Here is a 21,083-nt window from a genome sequence, read left to right as displayed (position 1 = left end):
AAATGGCACTGACTCATACCACCTCCATTCCCCTCTTTCCTTCTAGGTCAAAGACACAGGGGTCAAAGGTCAGTACTCCCAGCTGACCCAGGAGGAGCTGATCTCCCTGGTGGTGAAGCAGCAGGACCAGCTTTCCAAGAGGGACAACAAGATCAAGGAGCTGGAGCACTACATTGACAACCTGCTGGTGCGCATCATTGAGGAGCAACCCAGTATCCTGATGTCCATGAACTCACTCAAATGAGACGTCTAGAAATATATATTTCTCCATCCTGTTCCTAATCATTCAGAGCAAGGCTTCCTAGATGTTTATCTCCCTCAATGCCTATGTTGGGCTGTTTGAAGAATTCCTGCTTGCCTCCCAAAGAACGTTTCATTCACCTATGTATAACATACCAAGCACTGGCTTTGTCTATTCCTACTGAACAGATGCACTTTTGATTGTTCATTACATTTTGAATGTTGTTTAACTCTGAATAATGGTATCTTAACCACTACAACTCTGTGGTGTGTGTGTGTATAAAGGCCGTATAAGAACATGAACCAAATCCACACAGGCCTGTTGGAAGGTGCTGTACATTTTTGGCAGTTGGTTTGGTTTGTCTTTCTATTAATGTTTTGATGTGCTTGTAAGGAGGAGTGTGATATGAAGGTTAAATCCAGAGGAACAACACTGAAGAAGGAATTGAATAGCAATAAAAGAAAGAAAGCTCCAAAAGAACAGGGACACATTGAGTTTGTATATTCGGTAACACTATGCAGGACAGACCGGTATAATAGGGGTCATACCGGTACATGCTTATGACAAGTATTAACATGAATTACAATCACATTATAATGAGCTATACCTGTCGGTAAAGGGTTACTTCGTATTATTGGTTGTCTGTGAACTAACAAAAATAATGTGGATATTAGTCCCTGTTACTGTATAACTCATGTATTCGTGTTGTACATATTGAGATGTCCTTTTCTTATATTGTAAACTTTATGTTAAAGCACTTTGAAGAATAAATAATAGAACAAATTGTAGTCTAAAGAAACATGGATGAATAATTAAAACAATTTAGACTACCGATAAACCAATTTAGACTACAGACAAACCAGGTTTAGACTACCACTATGCCTTTGGATGAATGCACTCTCAATTTATTGCAATCACCCTGACAGGTGCACCTCCAGAAGCAAATTGCATGGGTGTAACATATGGACATTTTCTAAAGTGACATTTCCTTGTGAAGAAAGCTATTGGGATCCAGGGACAGTTGTTTTTATAGGTAGATAGCAAGATGTGTTAGAGTGTGTTGGTCTGCCTTTGGTCATAGGAAGGATTACTGTATAGTTGGGTGAAAGTCAGAAAGTGTCTTCTGTCAACTTATAGCCTATAATTTTTACAATTATGAAATAAATACTTATTTTCTATCATAACATTTATTTAGCCTCTGGTTGGAGTAGACCCACACCTCTCTCTTTGACCATTACTTCATGAAGCACTTTAAATCAAGTTTTCACTGTTCACACTATGAATATAGCAGCTATATTATGCTGTTTCAATGGGAATGTTGCAGTTGCTTTCAAAAGCAGAACTAAGGTTTTCAAAAGCAGAACTAAGGTAAGGGTGGTAGTGTGTAAGGCTCGATCGAGTTTCGTATTATGAGATGGAGTTACGTTGGGATGCCACCAAGTCGCAATCAAAGTTGGAAGAAGAGGAATACTGGGACATGGGCACAGAAAAGTGGATTTCTGAGGAGGAATGGAGAAGAAAGAAGAGGTCGAAGAGAATGAGGAAAGTAGAGGTTGGATTTGAATTTGAGGAAGATGGAGATGGGTTGTCGAAGAAGATTGGTGTCAAGTGCAATCAAAGTGAGCCGTGCACCAAACCGAATTCTGGAGGTGAAATGGAAGTGAATGAGGGTGAGTTCTGGAGGTGAAATGGAAGTGAATGAGGGCGAGTTAAGTGAGGTGGAAGGTGTGGTGAAGAGCTCGGAACCTAAGCTTGGCATCAATGGACATAAAGAAGAAACTGTTCTAGTATGAGAGATTTTTGGAGAAAGTAGATCCTTGCTTTTTGGTGCATACATTTGTGGTTTCAGGGTGGGTGGAAAGGAGTTGGGTGCAGTTGAATCAGTAACCTGTATTGGACTTGGGATATTTGTTTGTGTTTCTTCTGCCAGAGGGAGCGGGTGCTCCGTGTCACTCAACTTGGGTCAAGATCTGTTTCTTGCTTTGCCCTTAGTAATAGGGTAGCATTGAAAGGCGGGATTTCTGGGGAACCTTTAAGTGTGGAGATGGAGCAATTGAAGTAGAAGATTCCTAGTGTTTGTGACGCCCGCCGTTTGGTGTAACGCATACCTGGTGGTGAAATAGAGGAGTCACTGTCAGTCGTTTTGAGTTTTTACCCGAAAAAGTCATGTTAGGATATATCAGTTATGTGAACGCCATGATACCAAAGAAGAAGAAGAAGAAATCAAAACTTTCATTCGTCGTTCACAGCACATGAATAATAACTGTAAGTGTTGGCTGGCTCACAATTGTATGTTTTGCTAACTAACGTAGCTAGCTACATTTAGCCTGCTATCTATTTAAAGTTAAGATAGCTGCTATCTGTCAGAAGTGTTTTTTGTATTAAAAACCAAAAACAATGTTTTAAGTGAGAATAGGCATTGGTCTGAAGCTGAAAATTCATGACCGCCACAGTGCCTATTTCACCGATGCTCTAACAAGGTTTTCCAGCACACAGCTTTGACCTACTACAGTAGCTATGTGTAGCCAGGTTGCTTAGGATTCAAATCTTCTCAAACAGCCTAATTCATACTCTTAGAGGAGGTGCTGCCAAAATAATGTGATTTGTACCTCATGCAAGCTAAAGTATTGGATTCCTTACACACCACAATAAGATATTATCCCATTATGCTACCTTTTCATGCTTTTTATTATTAAATGAAAGCAAACTTTAGTAGTGGTTTCTTTGTAGCAATTCGACCATGAAGGCCTGATTCACGCAGCCTCCTCTGAACAGTTGATGTTGAGATGTATCTGTTACTTGAACTCAATTTCAGAGACTGGTAACTCTGATGAATTAATCCTCTGCAGCAGAGGTAACTCTGGGTCTTCCTTTCCTGTGGCGGTCCTCATGAGAGCCAGTTTCATCATAGCGCTTGATGGTTTTTGTGACTGCACTTGAAGAAAATGTCAATTTCTTTTAAATGTTCCATATTGACTAACCCTCATGTCTTAAAGTAATGATCATTTCTCTTTGCTTATTTGAGCTGGTCTTGCCATAATATGGACCAAATAGGGCTATCTACTGTAAACCACCCCCACCTTGTCACAACACAACTGATTGGCTCAAACGCATTAAATTAACTTTTAACACACCTGTTAATTGAAAAGCATTCCAGGTGACTACCTCATGAAGCTGGTTGAGAGAATGCCAAGAGTGTGCAATGCTGTTATCAAGGGAAAAGGTGGCTACTTTGAAGAATCTCAAATATAGAATATATTTTGATTTGTTTAAGACTTTTTTGGTTACTACTTGATTCAATATGTGATATTTCATAGTTAAATTTTTAACTATTATTCTACAATGTAGAAAATAGTAAAAATTAAAGAAAAACCCTGGAATGAGTAGGTGTGTCCAAACGTTTGACTGGTACTTTAGCTACGGTAGTAGATAAATCTGTGTGCTGAAAAACCTTGGTAGAGCATCGGTGTAATAGGCATTGTGATGCTTATGTGAATTTCCTTTCTTTTTTGGCTTCAGACCAATACCTATTCTCACTTCAAGCATGTTTTTTGTTTTTAATTTCCATGGTTATTACACCGGAAGGTGATTATGTAACATTATTATACAACATTATAATACAGCATAACACATGCTCTACTTGTGAACCCTCACAATGTCATGCGTTTTATTGATTTTATTTATTGATAAGATCCCAGCTCATAACCCTACTGATCACCAGGACCGAGTTTGGGAAACCCTGCCATAGGGATGGCATGCATCTCACGGATGAGGACAACGACCTCTTCCTTGAGAGTCCTTGAGCTGATCTCTCCTGCGTTCTAGTAAGACGCAAGCAGCAGTAGCTAAATAGTAGTAAGTAGTTGAAAAGTTGCTAATTAGCTAAAATGCTAATGTTGTCTGTGATGAAATTCAAACTAGCAACCTTTGGGTTGCCTTAAGTAACCATCTGTCTTTTGTAACCATACTAAAGTTAACATATCATACTAAATGGAGCATCACAGATTTACATACAGAATAATACGAAATGCTTTGAGACCAGGTTGCACCTACACACTTAGTCAATCCGCATTTTCTTTTAAATCCAATGGTCATTTAATGGGCGCTATAGTCTCGTTTTAATATGACGTCTAGAATTTGAGCTAGGTAGGAGCAAGAAATCCTCTTAAAATTCAATTGCTAAAGACCCTGTTAAAAATTGTGGTATGTGCATCTCGGTAATGGACGGATGACTCATGACGAGTGTTGTGTACCTCCAATCAAGTTGATTTGGGAATTTTCATCGAGATTGGTGTCATATTGATATGATGATAGGGAGATTTGAATTTAACACTGAGCTTCAACCAATGCCTATAATAGACGTGACTATTGTCGGGTCTATAATGTGTAAATTGTGGCACTGTGGTATCTGAAGGTCTACTCACCACAGGAAGTTGTTGGCACCTTTACTTCTTTGGGACAGGGGGGCGGTATTGAGTAGCTTGGATAAAAAGGTGCCCAGAGTAAACTGCCTGCTACTCAGTCATAAATGCTAGAATATGCATATAATTAGTAGATTTGGATGGAAAACACTCTGAAGCTTCTAAAACTGTTTGAATGATGTCTGTGAGTATAACAGAACTCATATGGCAGGCAAAAACCTGAGAAAAAATCAAATCAGGAAGTGGGAAATCTGATGTTTGCAGTTTTTCAACTCTTTGCCTATCCAAGATACAGTGGAAATGGGGTCATATTGCACTTCCTAAGGCTTCCACTAGATTTCAACAGTCTTTAGAACCTTGTTTGATGCTTCTACTATAAAGGAGGCGGGAATGAGAGGGGATTGAGTCAGAGGTCTGGCAGAGTGCCATGAGCTGGTCATGCGCATTGCGTTCCATTGCATTTCTGAAGACAAAGGAATTCTCTGGTTGGAACATTATTGAAGATTTATGATAAAAACATCCTAAAGATTGATTCTATACTTAGTTTGACATGTTTCTACGAACTGTAATATAACTTTTCGTCTGAACTTTCGCCTGGACCTGCCCGCGCGTCGTCATTTTGGATTGTGTACTAAACGCACGAACAAAAGGAGGTATTTGGACATAAATTATGGACTTTATCGAACAAATCAAACATTTATTGTGGAACTGGGATTCCTGGGAGTACATTCCGATGAAGATCATCAAAGGTAAGTGAATATTTAGAATGCTATTTCTGACTTTGTTGACTCCACAACATGGCGGATATCTGTTTGGCTTGTTTGGGCTCTGAGCGCTGTACTCAGATTATTGCATGGTGTGCTTTTTCGGTAAAGCTTTTTTGAAATCTGACACAGCGGTTGCATTAAGGAGAAGTTTATCTAAAGTTCCATGCATAACATATGTATTTTCATCAACATTTATGATGAGTATTTCTGTAAATTGATGTGGCTCTCTGCAAAATCACTGGATGTTTTGGAAGCAAAACATTACTGAACGTAACGTGCCAATGTAAACTGAGATTTTTGGATATAAATTTGAGCTTTATCGAACAAAACATACATGTATTGTGTAACATGAAGTCCTATGAGTGTCATCTGATGAAGATCATCAAAGGTTAGTGATTCATTTTATCTCTATTTCTGCTTTTTGTGACTCCTCTCTTTGGCTGGAAAAATTGCTGTTTTTCTGTGACTATGTACTGACCTAACATAATCGTTTGGTGTGCTTTCGTCGTAAAGCCTTTTTGAAATCTGACACATTGGCTCGATTCACAACAAGTGTAGCTTTAATTTGGTGTATTGCATGTGTGATTTCATGAAAGTTAAAATGTTTATAGTAATTTATTTGAATTTGGCGCTCTGGATTTTCACTGGATGTTGGCCATACGGGAAGCTAGCGTCCCACATATTCCAGAGAGGTAAATTGGGGAGGACGGGCTCATGGTGATAACTGGAGCTGAATGGGAGGAATGGTATCAAAGACATTTATTCCGTTTCAGCCATTGATATGAGCCGTCCACCCCTCAGCAGCCTCCACTGCTACTCGCCACCACCTGAAGTGAAGACACAGGGCACAGGTAGCTAGTTAACTAACTATGGTTTATCTGTCATCTTCTTAGCTAAACGATGTATGCAGCTGTCTATAAGAATGTGCTTTCCTTCTGAATGTTAGTCAGTAAGGCTTGAGTCTTGGTCTGTAAGGCCATTCAACATCTCTGTCAAACATCATTGTTTGTGACTGTGATTTAGCTAACTGAATACTTTGTTTGTTTTTCCTTATCTGCTTGTTTTGCTCCTGTAGATGTCAGATACAGGAATTGCACAGAAGAGGACAAGACGCTATGCCGGGATCAGATAAAAGGTAGGAACGGCAGTTTCCCTGTAGAGAACTACCACTACTACTGTTTCCTTCAACTTGCTGTTGAACAACTGACACAATGTGAGGGTTGGATATCACAAAATACTGTGTCTTTTAATAATGTTTGGCTGACAATACTGTATCACTTCTTTAAAACAGGCATACACCGGGTGCGGGCTCTCTGTTGCATTCTTAGACTTACCTTCCTCATGGAAGAGACTGCAGAGACCTATTTGAAGCAGTCCAATGAGCACCTTAACTTAATCCTGGTCAGCCTGCAGAAGAAAGAGGCTCTGGTAGGATTCTGCGTGCTGGCCCATCGCAATGGGTACCATGAGTTGTCTCATCGTAATGGGAACCATGAGTTGTCTCATCGCAATGAGCACCATGAGTTGTCTCCTGGAGGCAAACCCCAGGCTGATAGGCGTGGTCTACCAGGAGATGGGGAAGACTCTGAAGATAATGGCTCCCCCACCACTATCATTGAACAGCTGGAGACACACTGTCAGGCGCAAGTGTGTAATCATTCACCTCAACTGTAAGCATTAGCCTTGATTACCTGATAAATAAATTGCATGACTAAATACATGTTGCTGTTATTAGGCAGACATTTGATGCTTATTGGGCAATTCCATGGTAACGGAATTACGCTTTGACTCAGATGCCAAACAATATCATTCTCTTCATGGTTAGTTTTACTGGGGGATGTTGGGTAATGTAATTATATTGTAAGAGCACAAAACACCACATCCTTAAAACTTCTCTAGGGTAGGGGGCAGCATTCGGAATTTTGGATGAAAAGCATGCCCAAATTAAACTGCCTGCTTCTCGGGCCCAGAAGATATTATATGCATATAACTGGTAGATTTGGATAGAAAACACTCTAAAGTTTCCAAAACTGTTAAAATAGTGTCTGTGAGTATAACAGAACTGATTTGGCAGGCGAAAACCTGAGAAAAATCCATTCGGGAAGTCGTTTTATTTTTGGTTTTGTAGTTTTCTATTCAATGCCATTASAGTATCCATTGACTTACGACTCAAAWTGCAGTTCCTATGCCTTCCACTAGATGTCAACAGTCTTTAGAAATTGTTTTAGGCTTGTATTCTGAAAAATGAGGAAGTAAGAGCAGTCTGAATGAGTGGACCCTAAAGTGTCACAGAGCTTTTTCATGTGCGCGACCGAGAGAGTGCCTTTTGTTTACCTTTTATATTGACTGTTATTGTCCGGTTTAAATATTATCGATTATTTAGGCTAAAAACAACCTGAGGATTGAATATAAACATCGTTTGACATGTTTCTATGAACTTTACAGATACAATTTGGATTTTTTGTCTGCCTGTTTTGACGGCGTTTGAGCCTGTGGATTACTGGAGAAAACGTGCGAACAAAGGTTTTTGGATATAAAGAGACTTTATCCAACAAAATGAAGATTTATTGAGTAAATGAATGTCTGCTGAGTGCAACCATATGAAGATCATCAAAGATAAGGGATTAATTTGATCTCTATTTCTGACTTGTGTAACTTCTACTTGGCTGGTTACTGTTTGTAATGATTTGTCTGCTGGGCTATGTTCTCAAATAATCGTAAGGTATGCTTTCGCCGTAAAGCATTTTTTAAATCTGACACCGTGGTTGGATTCACAAGAAGTTCATCTTTAAACCTATGTAAAATATGTTTTGTTTTCTGAATTTTTATAATGAGTATTTCTGTATTTGAATTTGGCGCCCAGCAGTTTCACTGGCTGTTGAAGAGGTGGGACGCTAACGTCTCACGTACCCAAGAGAGGTTAATATTAGAATCTGCCATGTCAGATTTACATGGCAGGAGAGTAACAATTGCAGACAGAATAACCTACAGTTTTTTTTGAAAACTCCAACGTCCTCTGATAATACTAGTCCTGTGCATAGCAATATCACTGTGTTTTCTGAGACATTACAGAGTTTGACAGGTGATGCGCGCAGTTTGTGCAATAAAACAAGAACTGATYTGATAAATTGATGGTTTAATTAACAAAGTGCTGCACATACAGTACACTACCGTTCAAAAGTTTGGGGTCACTTAGAAATGTCCTTGTTTTTGAAAGAAAAGCAAATTTTTGCTCATTAAAATAACATCAAATTGATCAGAAATACAGTGTAGACATTGTAAATGACTATTGTAGCTGGAAACGGCAGAATATCTACATTAAAAATCCAAGATGGCGTAGCAGTGCAGACGTGGTTTGTTGTCCTCTCATTTACTTTTTGTATTTTTTGTATATATTCCAATTTATTTTTCAATCTCTTTTTCCATTTTTCAATTAAATATACCTTCCGGTAACCCGCCTCACTCAATATGACACGGATCCGCTATTTTCTTTAGACCCTATAGCCAAAACTTTCATCAGAAGGTAGCCAGCTAATTAGCTAAGTTACTAGCCATTTAGTCATTGTTAGCCACTGCTAGCGGCCTTTACCCTCTGCTCAGGCACCAGCCGTTTTTTTAGCCTGGATAATACCTACCAGCCTCGGACTGTTTTTCTCCACTACATCGCCAGATTCCTGCCGTAAACCCCAGGACCATTGATCATCACAGCTAGCTATCTTCAACTGAGGGACCCAGCCCCGAAGCTAGCCCTGAGCCAGGCGCATCTCCTGGCTAGCAAACGAAATACCTCTTTCGCCATCTGGCCTGGTCCCTTTGTCGACACGGCGCCCTGCCGTACCACCACGACTGGGCCGCAGACGTAATTCCATCAGCTGTGCCTTCAACCGGCCTTTGCCGGACGACGGCGCAGACGCTTCTACTTACCCCTGACTGCTAACTTTAAACGCTGTGTCTCCCGCGTGCTAGCGTAGTAACGACTACCTAGCGGTTTCCCTGTTTCATCTATTGCTGTACACCCTATGATCACTTGGCTACATAGCTGATGCCTGCTGGACTGTTCATTTATCACGGTACTCCACTTTGTTTACCTTTGTTTATCTGTCGCCCTAGCCCTGAACTCAGGTCCTGTGTGTAGTTAACCGACCCTCCCTGCCCATTCATTGCCATTTTACCTGTTGTTGTTGACTTAGCTGATTAGCTGTTGTTCTCTTATCCGTTGTTGAATTAGCTAGCTCTCACATGCGGTGACCTCTCCCAGTATAACCAGCATGTCCAGAGATGCAACCTCTCTTATCATCACTCAGTGCCTGGGCTTACCTCCACTGTACCCGCACCCCACCATACCCCTGTCTGCAGATTATGCCCTGAATCTATTCTACCACGCCCAGAAATTTTATTCTCTGTCACCAACGCACTAGACAACCAGTTTTGCTAGCCTTAGCCGTACCCTCATCCTACTCCTCCTCTGTTCCTCGGGTGATGTGGAAGCTAACCCAGGCCCTGCGTGTCCCCAGGAACTCTCATTTGTTGACTTCTGTATTCGAAAAAGCCTTGGTTTTATGCATGTTAACATCAGAAGCCTCCTCCCTAAGTTTGTTTTACTCACTGCTTTAGCACACTCCGCCAACCCCAATGTCCTTGCCGGGTCTGAATCCTGGCTTAGGAAGGCCACCAAAAATTCTGAGATTTCCATACCCAACTACAACATTTTCCGTCAAGATAGAACTGCGAAAGGGGGAGGAGTTGCAATCTACTGCAGAGATAGCTTGCAAAGTTCTGTCATACTTTCCAGGTCTATGCCCAAACAGTTTGAGCTTCTAATTTTAAAAATGAATCTCTCCAGAAATAAGTCTCTCACTGTTGCCGCCTGTTATAGACCCCCCTCAGCTCCCAGCTGTGCCCTGGACAACATATGTGAATTGATTTCCCCCCATCTATCTTCAGAGTTCGTTCTGTTAGGTGACCTAAACTGGGATATGCTTAACACCCCAGCAGTCCTACAATCTTAGCTAGATGCCCTCAATCTCACACAAATTATAAAGGAAACCAACAGGTACAACCCTAAATCCGTAAACATGGGCACCCTCATAGATATTATCCTGACCAACTTGCACTCCAAATACACCTCTGCTGTTTTCAATCAGGATCTCAGCAATCACTGCCTTATTGCCTGCATCCGCTATGGGTCCGCGGTCAAACGACCACCCCACATCACTGTCAAACACCCCCTAAAACACTTCTGCGAGCAGGCCTTTCTAATCAACCTGGCCCAGGTATCCTGGAAGGATATTGACCTCATCCCATCAGTCGAGGATGCCTGGTCGTTCATTAAAAGTAATTTCCTCACCATCTTAAAAAAGCATGCCCCTTTCAAAAAATGTAGAACTAAGAACAGATATAGCCCTTGGTTCACTCCAGACCTGACTGCCCTTGACCAGCACAAAAACATCCTGTGGCGGACTGCAATAGCATCGAATAGTCCCCGCGTTATGCAACTGTTCAGGGAAGTCAGGAACCAATACACRCAGTCAGTCAGGAAAGCAAAGGCTAGCTTTTTCAAACAGAGATTTGCATCCTGTAGCTCTAACTCCAAAAAGTTTTGGGACACTGTAAAGTCCATGGAGAACAAGAGCACCTCCTCCCAGCTGCCCACTGCACTGAGGCTAGGCGAAACGGTCACCACCGATAAATCCATGATAATTGAACATTTCAATAAGCATTTCTCTACGGCTGGCCATGCTTTCCTCCTGGCTACCCCAACCCCGGCCAACAGCTCCGCACCCCTCGCAGTTACTTGCCCGAGCCTCCTCAGCTTCTCCTTCACCCAAATCCAGATCGCACATGTTCTGAAAGAGCTGCAAAACCTGAACTCGTACAAATCAGCTGGGCTAGACAATCTGGACCCTCTCTTTCTAAAATTATCCTCCGCCATTGTTGCAACCCCTATTACCAGTCTGTTCAACCTCTCTTTCATTTAATCCGAGATCCCTAAAGATTGGAAAGCTGCCGTGGTCATCCCCCTCTTCAAAGGCGGTGACACTCTAGACCCAAACTGTTACAGACCTATATCCATCCTGCCCTGCCTTTCTAAAGTCTTTGAAAGCCAAGTTAATTAACAGATCACTGACCATTTTGAATCCCACCGTACCTTCTCCGCTGTGCAATCCGGATTCCGAGCTGGTCACGGGTGCACCTAAGCCACGCTCAAGGTACTAAACGATATCATAAACGCCATCGATAAAAGACATTACTGTGCAGCCGTCTTCATCGACCTGGCCAAGGCTTTCGACTCTGTCAATCACCGTATTCTTATTGGCAGACTCAATAGCCTTGGTTTCTCAAATGACTGCCTCGCCTGGTTCACTAACTACTTTGCAGATAGAGTTCAGTGTGTCAAATCGGAGGGCCTGTTGTTCGGACCTCTGGCAGTCTCTATGGGGGTACCACAGGGTTCAATTCTCGGGCCGACTCTTTTCTCTGTATATATCAATGATGTCGCTCTTGCTGCGGGTGATTCCCTGATCTACCTCTACGCAGACGACACCATTCTGCATACATATGGCCCTTCTTTGGACACTGTGTTAACTAACCTCCAAATGAGTTTCAATGTCATCTCACACTCCTTCCGTGGCCTCCAACTGCTCTTAAACGCTAACAAAACCAAATGCGTTCTTTTCAACCGTTCGCTGCCCGCACCCGCCCGCCCGACTAGCATCACTACTCTGGACGGTTCTCACCTAGAATACGTGGACAACTACAAATACCTAGGTGTCTGGCTAGACTGTAAACTCTCCTTCCAGACTCATATCAAACATCTCCAAAATCAAATCTAGAATCGGCTTTCTATTTCGCAAGAAAGCCTCCTTCACTCACGCCGCCAAACTTACCCTAGTAAAACTGACTATCCTACTGATCCTCGACTTCGGCGATGTCATCTACAAAATAGCTTCCAATACTCTGCTCAGCAAATTGGATGCAGTCTATCACAGTGCCATCCGTTTTGTTACCAAAGCGCCTTACACCATCCACCACTGCGACCTGTATGCTCTAGTCGGCTGGCCCTCGCTACATATTCATCGCCAGACTCACTGGCTCCAGGTCATCTACAAGTCTATGCTAGGTAAAGCTCCGCCTTATCTCAGCTCACTGGTCACGATAACAACACCCACCTGTAGCACGCGCTCCAGCAGGTATATCTCACTGGTCATCCCCAAAGCCAACACCTCTTTGGCCGCCTTTCCCTCCAGTTCTCTGCTGCCAGTGACTGGAACGAATTGCAAAAATCGCTGAAGCTGGAGACTTACATTTCCCTCACTAACTTTAAACATCAGCTATCTGAGCAGCTAACCGATCGCTGCAGCTGTACATAGTCCATCTGTAAATAAACCACCCAATATACCTACCTCATCCCCATATTGTTTTTTATTTACTTTGCTGCTCTTTTGCACACCAATATCACTACTTACACACCATCATCTGCTCATCATCATCTGCTCATCTATCACTCCAGTGTTAATCTGCTAAATTGTAATTACTTTGCTACTATGGCCTATTTATTGCCATTCCTCCTCATGCCATTTGCACACACTGTATATAGACTTWATTTTTTTCTATTGTGTTATTGACTGTGCACTTGTTTATTCCATGTAACTCTGTGTTGTTGTTTCTGTCGCACTGCTTTGCTTTATCTTGGCCAGGTCGCAGTTGTAAATGAGAACTTGTTCTCAACTAGCTTACCTGGTTAAATAAAGGTGAAATAAAAAAATAAATAAAAAATAGGCGTACAGAGGCCCATTATCAGCAACCATCACTCCTGTGTTCCAATCGCACGTTGTGTTAGCTAATCCAAGTTGATCATTTTAAAAGGCTAATTGATCATTAGAAAACCCTTTTGCAATTATGTTAGCACAGCTGAAAACTGTTGGGCTGATTAAAGAAGCAATAAAACTGGCCTTCTTTAGACTAGTTTAGGAACTGGAGCATCAGCATAACAGGTTCGATAACAGGCTCAAAATGGCCAGAAACAAAGACCTTTCTTCTGAAACTCGTCAGTCTATTCTTATTCTGAGAAATGAAGGCTATTCCATGTGAGAAATTGCCAAGAAACTGAAGCTCTAGTACAACGCTGTGTACTACTCGCTTCACAGAACAGCGCAAACTGGACCTAACCAGAATAGAAAGAGGAGTGGGAGGCCCCGGTGCACAACTGAGCAAGAGGACAAGTACATTAGAGTGTCTAGTTTGAGAAACAGACGCCTCACAAGTCCTCAACTGGCAGCTTCAATAAATAGTACACGCAAAACACCAGTCTCAAAGTCAACAGTGAAGAGGCGACTCCGGGATGCTGGCCTTCTAGGCAGAGTTCCTCTGTCAAGTGTCTGTGTTATTTTGCCCATCTTAATCTTTTATTTTTATTGGTGAGTCTGAGATATGGCTTTTTCTTTGCAACTCTGCCTAGAAGGCCAGCATCCCGGAGTCGCTCATAAAAATCCCCAGTATAAAAATACAGAAATCATCCCCGTATGATGTATTTTGCAGCGTATGATACAAAGTGCAGCATCACGTGAAGCAAAATGCATCATACGGTGAACATTTCTATATTTTAAAAGTTACATATCTTGAAAACTTGATTACTGACAAGTGAAACATTTTGGGACTATGTCAACAATGGACTAATTAATTAAATACCTAAATATAGTTTTTGGGTGGAGTTTTCCTTTAAGATATACATTTTTTGTATTGGATCCACTGCATCCGCTGATGTGGCACTTCCGCATCTGCAGTGAAATGTGACAGAGCAAGAACAGAGTTTGTCAGACCATGAGACATCCTGAAAATTGGTCTTCCCACAAAATTGTCTGAAGCGTCCGAACGGTTGAGACTCTCATGAACATGATGGTGTTCTCCATTTTGCTCTACGACCCACCACATTTGTCTTGGGACTCTGCCAACTTCAGTCTAAACAGTTTCGCTATACACTAATATGACCCCTTTTTGGAAAGGTGAGACTCTGTTTTGCTCTAGGACACCCACAGGCCTCACAAGACTCTGAAGGTCCCCTGGTACGAGTTTAAAAAATGAATGGAAGTACATATGTCGACCGTTAAGTGACAAAAATAAGGGGTTAAATACATGTAAAACAAAATAACGTGTTTCCTGATCTTTCTTATATCTCTCAGATATAGGACAGACATTTCAGAACAAACTTCATTTTGATAATATTTTTGGCACTAACGTTGTTCCATGTACTGAATTAGGGCAGGCCTATATTTGGCCTATATTTGTTTGATGGTGATTATGTCCTTAATTTCTTTGTTTGATTGAAAGATTGTTTTCAGATGGTAATTTTAATTGCATCTAATTGGATGCACGCACACCATAATGGTCTGCACTTCAAGCACAATAGGATATCTGGGCTTGATTTGCTGTTTGAAGTGGCCAAAAGGACGCCTCTGCTTTGCCTAGTTAGTGTCAATATTGTCACTGCACAGTAGAACAGACAGAATAGCCTAAATGTGTTTTTCCAAACAGTCAGTAGTGTTGGTTGTTAAGTGGTCCACAGCTGTTAACCTAAAATATATATATACTTTTTTTTGGCGGGGGGGGGGGKGGGTTAGTTTGTACAGATGTTATGTGTTGGTCATCTAGATTTCAGCTCTCTATAGGCTGCGTTTATACAGGCAGACCAATTCTGATATTTTTCCCACTATTTGATCTTTTGACCAATCACATCAGATCTTTTCACATCAGAACTTTTTCAGGGCTGATCTGATTGATTTAAAAGACCAATGAGTGAAAAATGATCAAAATTGGGTTTCCTGTGTAAACACAGCCTCAAAGTCATTGTTGCTGAATCCACATTGTTCTCAAGTGTGTTTGTTGCTCTCTATGGATTTTTTCGGATACTATTGGGTGGTGTGAGGATTGTTATCGCATAGGCCTAACACATTAACAGAATATAAAATCCCTAATATGTGACCATGGCAACTATACGTGACCACAGCAACCTCAGATGGAATTTGTGGACAGTCATACAGATCACTGTTTACTTGTTGAAATAAAATATTAGTTTTTGTTTACTTGTTCTTGGATTAGTGCATTCTAGTTGTTCTCTAGTTACCTGCAGTCTTGCCTCTAAATATTCCATTTACTCCTTCTCAGTCTATTCATTATGATATTTACATCTACAAACTATGCCTAAAAACTAACATTGCATTTAAGTGATATAGCCTAATAAGTGTATATGAATCCTGAATCCAGTCCTGTGTATATATTGTTTTGTGTTGTTATTTGATTTAATTAAGTTTTTAATGATTTAAGACATTTGCCATCTGTAATACATTAAGCTTATTAGCTTTTTTTTCAATCAGCAATTGGCCAATTCTCAGTGTTTGTTTATTCAGAATTTTACACATAATTGCATGCAATCACTTAAGGACAGACATTTTATATGGCATGACACAAACCACAGAAGGCCATTTATTAGGGATTCACAACAACTAAAGCAAGGCACCATGACATTTCGCTAAATGTATTGAAAGTGGGGAAGGTTTTTTGTGGTTGGTCTAAAAAACCAATAAGAATCAACACCTCAGTTAAACTATAATGCAGTCATTAATGCATGCATGCAGTGGGACCTCAGCAAATGCCTAACAAACACCTAAATACATTAGATTTTTTTGTAATTTTATACCCTTTGTCTCTCTAAATTCGTGATATGCAACTCCACAATGGGCTAGGGGGAGGCAAAGGTCGAGTCATGCGTCCTCCGAAACATGACCCGCCAAACCCGCGCTTCTTAACACCCGCTCACTTAACCCGGAAGCCAGTTGCACCAATGTGTCGGAGGAAACACCGTTCAACTGACGACCGTGGTCAGCCTGCAGGCGCCCGGCCGGCCACAAGGGGTCAATAGAGCGCAATGAGTAAAGCCCCCCCCCGCCCCCGTCCAAACCCTCCTCTAACCCGGACGACGCTTGGCTAATTGTACGCAGTCCTATGGGACTCCCGGTCACGACCGGTTGTGACACAGCCTGGGATATAACCCCGGCTGTAGTGATGCCACAATACCGCGATGCAGTGCCTTAGACCGCTGCGCCACTCGGTTAGCAAACAATTCTAAATGACTATTTTCAGAAGCGGTGTACGTTCCCCAGAGACAAAGATGGGTAACAGACTGATAAGACTACAATAAAAATAGGGATGTAACCATGGGGGAACAAACACCACCTACTGTTTTATTAAGCATGTTTATTCACAGAGTGGAGACCGAGATTATATCTGTATTCATGTCATTAAGCATGTCATCCACTGCCAAACAACAGTCTGGGGACCAAACCTGCATTGACTATTTACATTGACATTTTAGTCATTTAGCAGACGCTCTCATCCAGAGCGACCTACAGTTAGTGCATTAATCTTAAGATAGCTAGGTGGGACAACTACTACCCTCTAACCTCAGCAGACAACTGTTCATCTGGAGTTATGGGGGATATCGCGTATGTAGAAGCAACTATTGTGTGACCAGTGCCTTGAAATTATCCACCAAACCTCTCATTTTTGGCAGATGAATCTCCTGCTTGCTGATGTTTCTTGGTGTTAAACATTGACTGTGGCTGTGCAAAATGGCCTTCTAAATAACATTTGTTTGGTGGTCCTGTCACCTCGCCTCCTCTTTCTCCTTCCCTCTCCTTTTATTCTTTCTCTTGCTTTTTTCTCTCTTGTGTTACCTTCATATTATTGGCATTCAATCAGTTCATTCATTCTTTCCAGGCAATCACCTCATGCATGTTCAATTGATTTGTTCATCGAAAAATGACTAGGGAACCACCTAATATCTCTGTAATCAGCTGTAAGTCACAATTAACTCTTGTCATGTCCACATTAGGTCAATAGCAAATAATCAGAAAATTGGACCTACAACATGTTTACACTGGTATCAGATATCTTCTGTCTCTTCTATCTCCTTGTCCCTGCACAGTCACAGGGCCACGCTGGCTGTAGCACAGTGGTTGGCAGGGATGCCGATGCGGCGGTGGCAGGTGAACATCTTCCTCAGCTCGGCGCGGAAGCGGTCGTGCAGCCAGGCGTACAGGAAGGGGTTACAGCAGGACGAGCTCATGGCACACAGATGGCACATTAGTTGGATGAGCAGGAAGTGGCGCTTGTTGATGAGGCGGATGTCGATGTCACGCAATACGTTGAACACGTGAATGGGCAGCCAGCACACCCCAAAGGCCGCCACAACCAGCGCAACCAGACGGAAGATCTTCCGCTTCCGGGCTCGCTGCGCCTCTGCCTGGTCCCGGGTCCGATGTCCCGGTGCCACACAGTTCCTCAGCTTGACAGAGATGCAGAGGTAGGAGACACAGACGGCAGAGAGTGGCAGGACGTAGGTAACCAGCAAGGTGCTATAGGCGTAGGCTAGCCTCTCCTTCTCTTGCCCCAGCCAGAACTCCTCACAGATGGTGAGGCCCTCCTCTCTGAATTCCACGTGGTAGGTGTGGGCCACAGCTGGAGCCACCAGACCACAGGACAGCAGCCAGATCCCTGACAGCACATAGGCACAGGTGGCCACCGAGGTGCGCTTCTTCAGAGGATGCACAGTGGCATAGTACCTGGCAGGGACACAGAGGGACAGTAATATTGATTTATTCATTGCTTTGAAAAACATTTTCATAAAGATCAATAATTACAATTATATTATTTTACATACTTTTTTTGTATTTCAGTTCATTTGAAACTATCCAGTCAAAACTGATGGGCTTTTTGTTATCTCAAGTCAGAGGGACCCACCCACCTGTCGACAGCAATGGCGGTGAGGGTGAAGACAGACACGTAAACTGTGACTGGCTGGATCAGGAACACCAGGTAGCACATAAACCTTCCAAACACCCAGCCACGGGGGTTGAAGGCATAGGCCAGGGTGAATGGTACACAGGTCACACACATCAGCATGTCTGAGAAGGCCAGATTCCCGATGAAGAAGTTGGAGACATTGTGCATCTTGCGGGTGCCGCAGATTACGTAGAGCAGCAAGTAGTTCCCCAACACACCCACCACCACCACCAGGGCGTAGCATGGGATAATGAGCAGCTTGAAGCTCTGCAGCAGAGCCACGTCTGCAAACAGGGAGCTGTGGTTGGCCAAGCTGTTCTGGACAGCCACCTCAAAGACTGAGTGCTCCTTAGTTGCCTCTTCGCCTACAGAGGGCAGCAGACCTCCAGTCCATCCAGTGCCACTGCCTTCCATACTGTAACCGATAAACTACACAGCAGTAGGGAAGCCCTGGGTACCAGCCACTTAGCAGCTTACCATGGAAGAGGCAAAGCACAGGGGTTGGGGAAGTTTTAGTGACAAACAATGAGAATAAAATGCTCATAACTGGAAAACAATGGCATTCAAACAAGTGAATGATGTAGATCCTAAATGATTGTACACTGAACAAAAATGTATAGGCAACATGTAAAGTGTTGGTCCCAGGTTTCATGAGCTGAAATAAAGGCCTGCGGCCTGTACAGGTATTAAAAAGTGCCACACGTTCAGATCTTTCATCACAAATAAAGAATAGACCATCAATAGATTAATTACATGTCAATCTAACAATGTAGTGCATCTACTGTCTTGTCCATACAGTTGTATTACGCTCAGACAACTACAGTTACGCATCAACGAGCAATGCAGTGCTATCTGAAGAAATTACTTAAAATCACCAGTGGCCAGACATTTTCATGGGCCTAATCATTCTGTGACTGATCTTAAGTTCGGTGCCATTGACCATGTTTGGAAGATGCCGCAATACGGATGAGCGCCTCCAGTGGGAAGCAAGATGGATCTTCTACTTAAAAACTATACACCCCAAAGGGCTTAATGAGGAATTGGACCTTGTATGTTTCCAGTAGTGTTGTCTACATGCACCAGCAGTCTCCCCCAGTATTTCATATCTATTGCTTCTGATATTGCTATGTAGCCCAGACTCTTGTCTCTTTCCAATTATATGTGACATTTGAATTGTCCATTTTTGATACTGTTCTATATATTCCTTGTTAATATGCATTGACTCCGGATTCGGCAGTCTCTAATTAACTATCTGCTTGCACCTGTTGCACCTGTTGCACCTGTTACACACATCAGGTGTGTCTTCTTAATTTGTTTGTACAGCATTGATGAAGGCATAAGACCAAAACGTATGCTCCTTCCTTTTTATTTGTTATATAGCTCCTTGCACTTTCACGTTTGTATTCTTTCGAGCATGTATTAAATTCATGATATTATTTTTGCATCTTGGACTCCTTGGGTTAATCCTCTTCACGGTTTTGAGTGAGAGTACTTTTTTAACTCTATAGATATTTTCACTCCCACGTGCCCGCTGACCTTTCATTCTTGCCTGAGCCTAAACCTCATACTGGCTTTCTACTGAAGTAAAAGATCCCAGAAATGTTCCATACACACAAAAATATTATTTCTCTCAAATTGTGTGCACAAATTTGTTTACATCCCTGTTAGTGAGCATTTCTTATTTATCAAGATAATCCATCCACTTGACAGGTGAGGCATATGAAGAAGCTGATTAAACAGCATGATCATTACACGTGCATCTTGTGCTGGGGACAATAAAAGGCCACTCTAATGTGCAGTTTTGTCGCACAACACAATGCCACAGATGCCATTCATCCGCCGCCATCACCTCATGTTTCAGCATGATAATGCACAGCCTTATGTTGCAAGGACATGTACACAATTCCTGGAAGCTGAAAATGGCCCAGTTCTTCCGTGGCCTGCATACTCACCAGACATGTCACCCATTGAGGATCGACAGGTACGACAGCGTGTTCCACTTCCCGCCAATATCCAGCAACTTCGCACAGTCATTGAAGAGGAGTGGGACAGCCTTCCACAGGCCACAATCAACAGCATGATCAACTCTATGTGAATGAGATGTGTAGCGCTGCATGAGGAAAATGGTGGTCACACCAGAAACTGACTGGTTTTCTGATCAACGCCCCTACCTTTTTTTTAAGGTATCTGTGACCAACAGATGTATATCTGTGTTCCCAGTTATGTGAAATCCATAGATTAGGGCCTAATAAATTTATGTCAATTGACTGATTTACTTATATGAACTGTAACTCAGTAAAATCTTTGAAATTGTTGCATGTTGTGTTTATATTTTTGTTCAGTGCACATGAGGTTGGTGGCATCTTAATGGGGGAGAACGGGCTTGTGGTAATATCTGGAGCAGAATAAGCAGAACAATATAAATATATGGCTTTCTCCTTTCCTTCGTTTCCTTAAATTTCTTCTATTCTGCATGAAAACTAATCATGCATGCAGCATGATTGGTTGAGGACTGCAATGAAGCCCATCAACAAAGTTGAAGCAATAATTTCAATAATTACTTCTGGTAATGTACATTTTATAAGACACAGTAATGATGGTTGTAATTAATCTTGGAATCCCTGTAAAATGTGTGTATGAATAGCGGACACATAATTTACAAGGAAAATGTCAAAGCTTTTACTATTTTTTGAAGGCTTTCATACAACAAAATAATTAATGAAATAACACATGATTATACAATAGTGAAGGTTTGGTAAAGGAAGGACAGTCACATTTTGAAATCCTTAGAAAGGAGATTAAATGACAAAATAAAGT

The 21,083-nt window shown here is 42.0% G+C and overlaps 2 protein-coding genes across 3 annotated transcripts in view; one reads left to right on the top strand and one right to left on the bottom strand.

Moving 5' to 3' along the window:
• The window catches only part of LOC111981863 (golgin subfamily A member 6-like protein 7), a 38,933-nt gene extending 37,566 nt beyond the window's left edge, over positions 1-1,367 (top strand). Inside the window, exon 6 of one of the 2 annotated variants that reach the window (XM_024013342.2) lies at positions 47-1,367. In XM_024013342.2, the coding sequence (XP_023869110.1) occupies positions 47-244 (198 nt within the window). In that variant the 3' untranslated portion in view covers positions 245-1,367. The remainder of the gene's footprint in view (positions 1-46) is intronic. The other variant, XM_024013343.2, reaches the window with a different exon arrangement.
• A 14,443-nt stretch (positions 1,368-15,810) lies between these two features.
• Positions 15,811-19,226, bottom strand: LOC111980288 (prolactin-releasing peptide receptor-like). The gene is made up of 2 exons (XM_024011006.2): positions 18,229-19,226; positions 15,811-18,046 (listed from the first exon to the last, which is right to left on the bottom strand). Exons 1-2 carry the CDS (start codon positions 18,678-18,680, stop codon positions 17,410-17,412), a joined length of 1,089 nt encoding a protein of 362 aa, XP_023866774.1. The 5' UTR covers positions 18,681-19,226; the 3' UTR covers positions 15,811-17,409.
• Positions 19,227-21,083: the final 1,857 nt, after the last annotated feature.

The sequence above is a fragment of the Salvelinus sp. IW2-2015 genome, linkage group LG20 (assembly GCF_002910315.2).
Source record: "Salvelinus sp. IW2-2015 linkage group LG20, ASM291031v2, whole genome shotgun sequence".
Lineage (NCBI taxonomy): Eukaryota > Metazoa > Chordata > Actinopteri > Salmoniformes > Salmonidae > Salvelinus > Salvelinus sp. IW2-2015.
This window is presented reverse-complemented; position numbering and strand designations above follow the sequence as displayed.

Bases quoted from the DNA above. Each gene is read 5' to 3' on its own strand.
- LOC111980288 (XM_024011006.2), bottom strand. From the start codon at position 18,680: ATGGAAGGCAGTGGCACTGGATGGACTGGAGGTCTGCTGCCCTCTGTA. The intron at 18,047-18,228 runs GTGGGTGGGTCC...TGTCCCTGCCAG, and splicing joins ACCGCCATTGCTGTCGACAG to GTACTATGCCACTGTGCATC.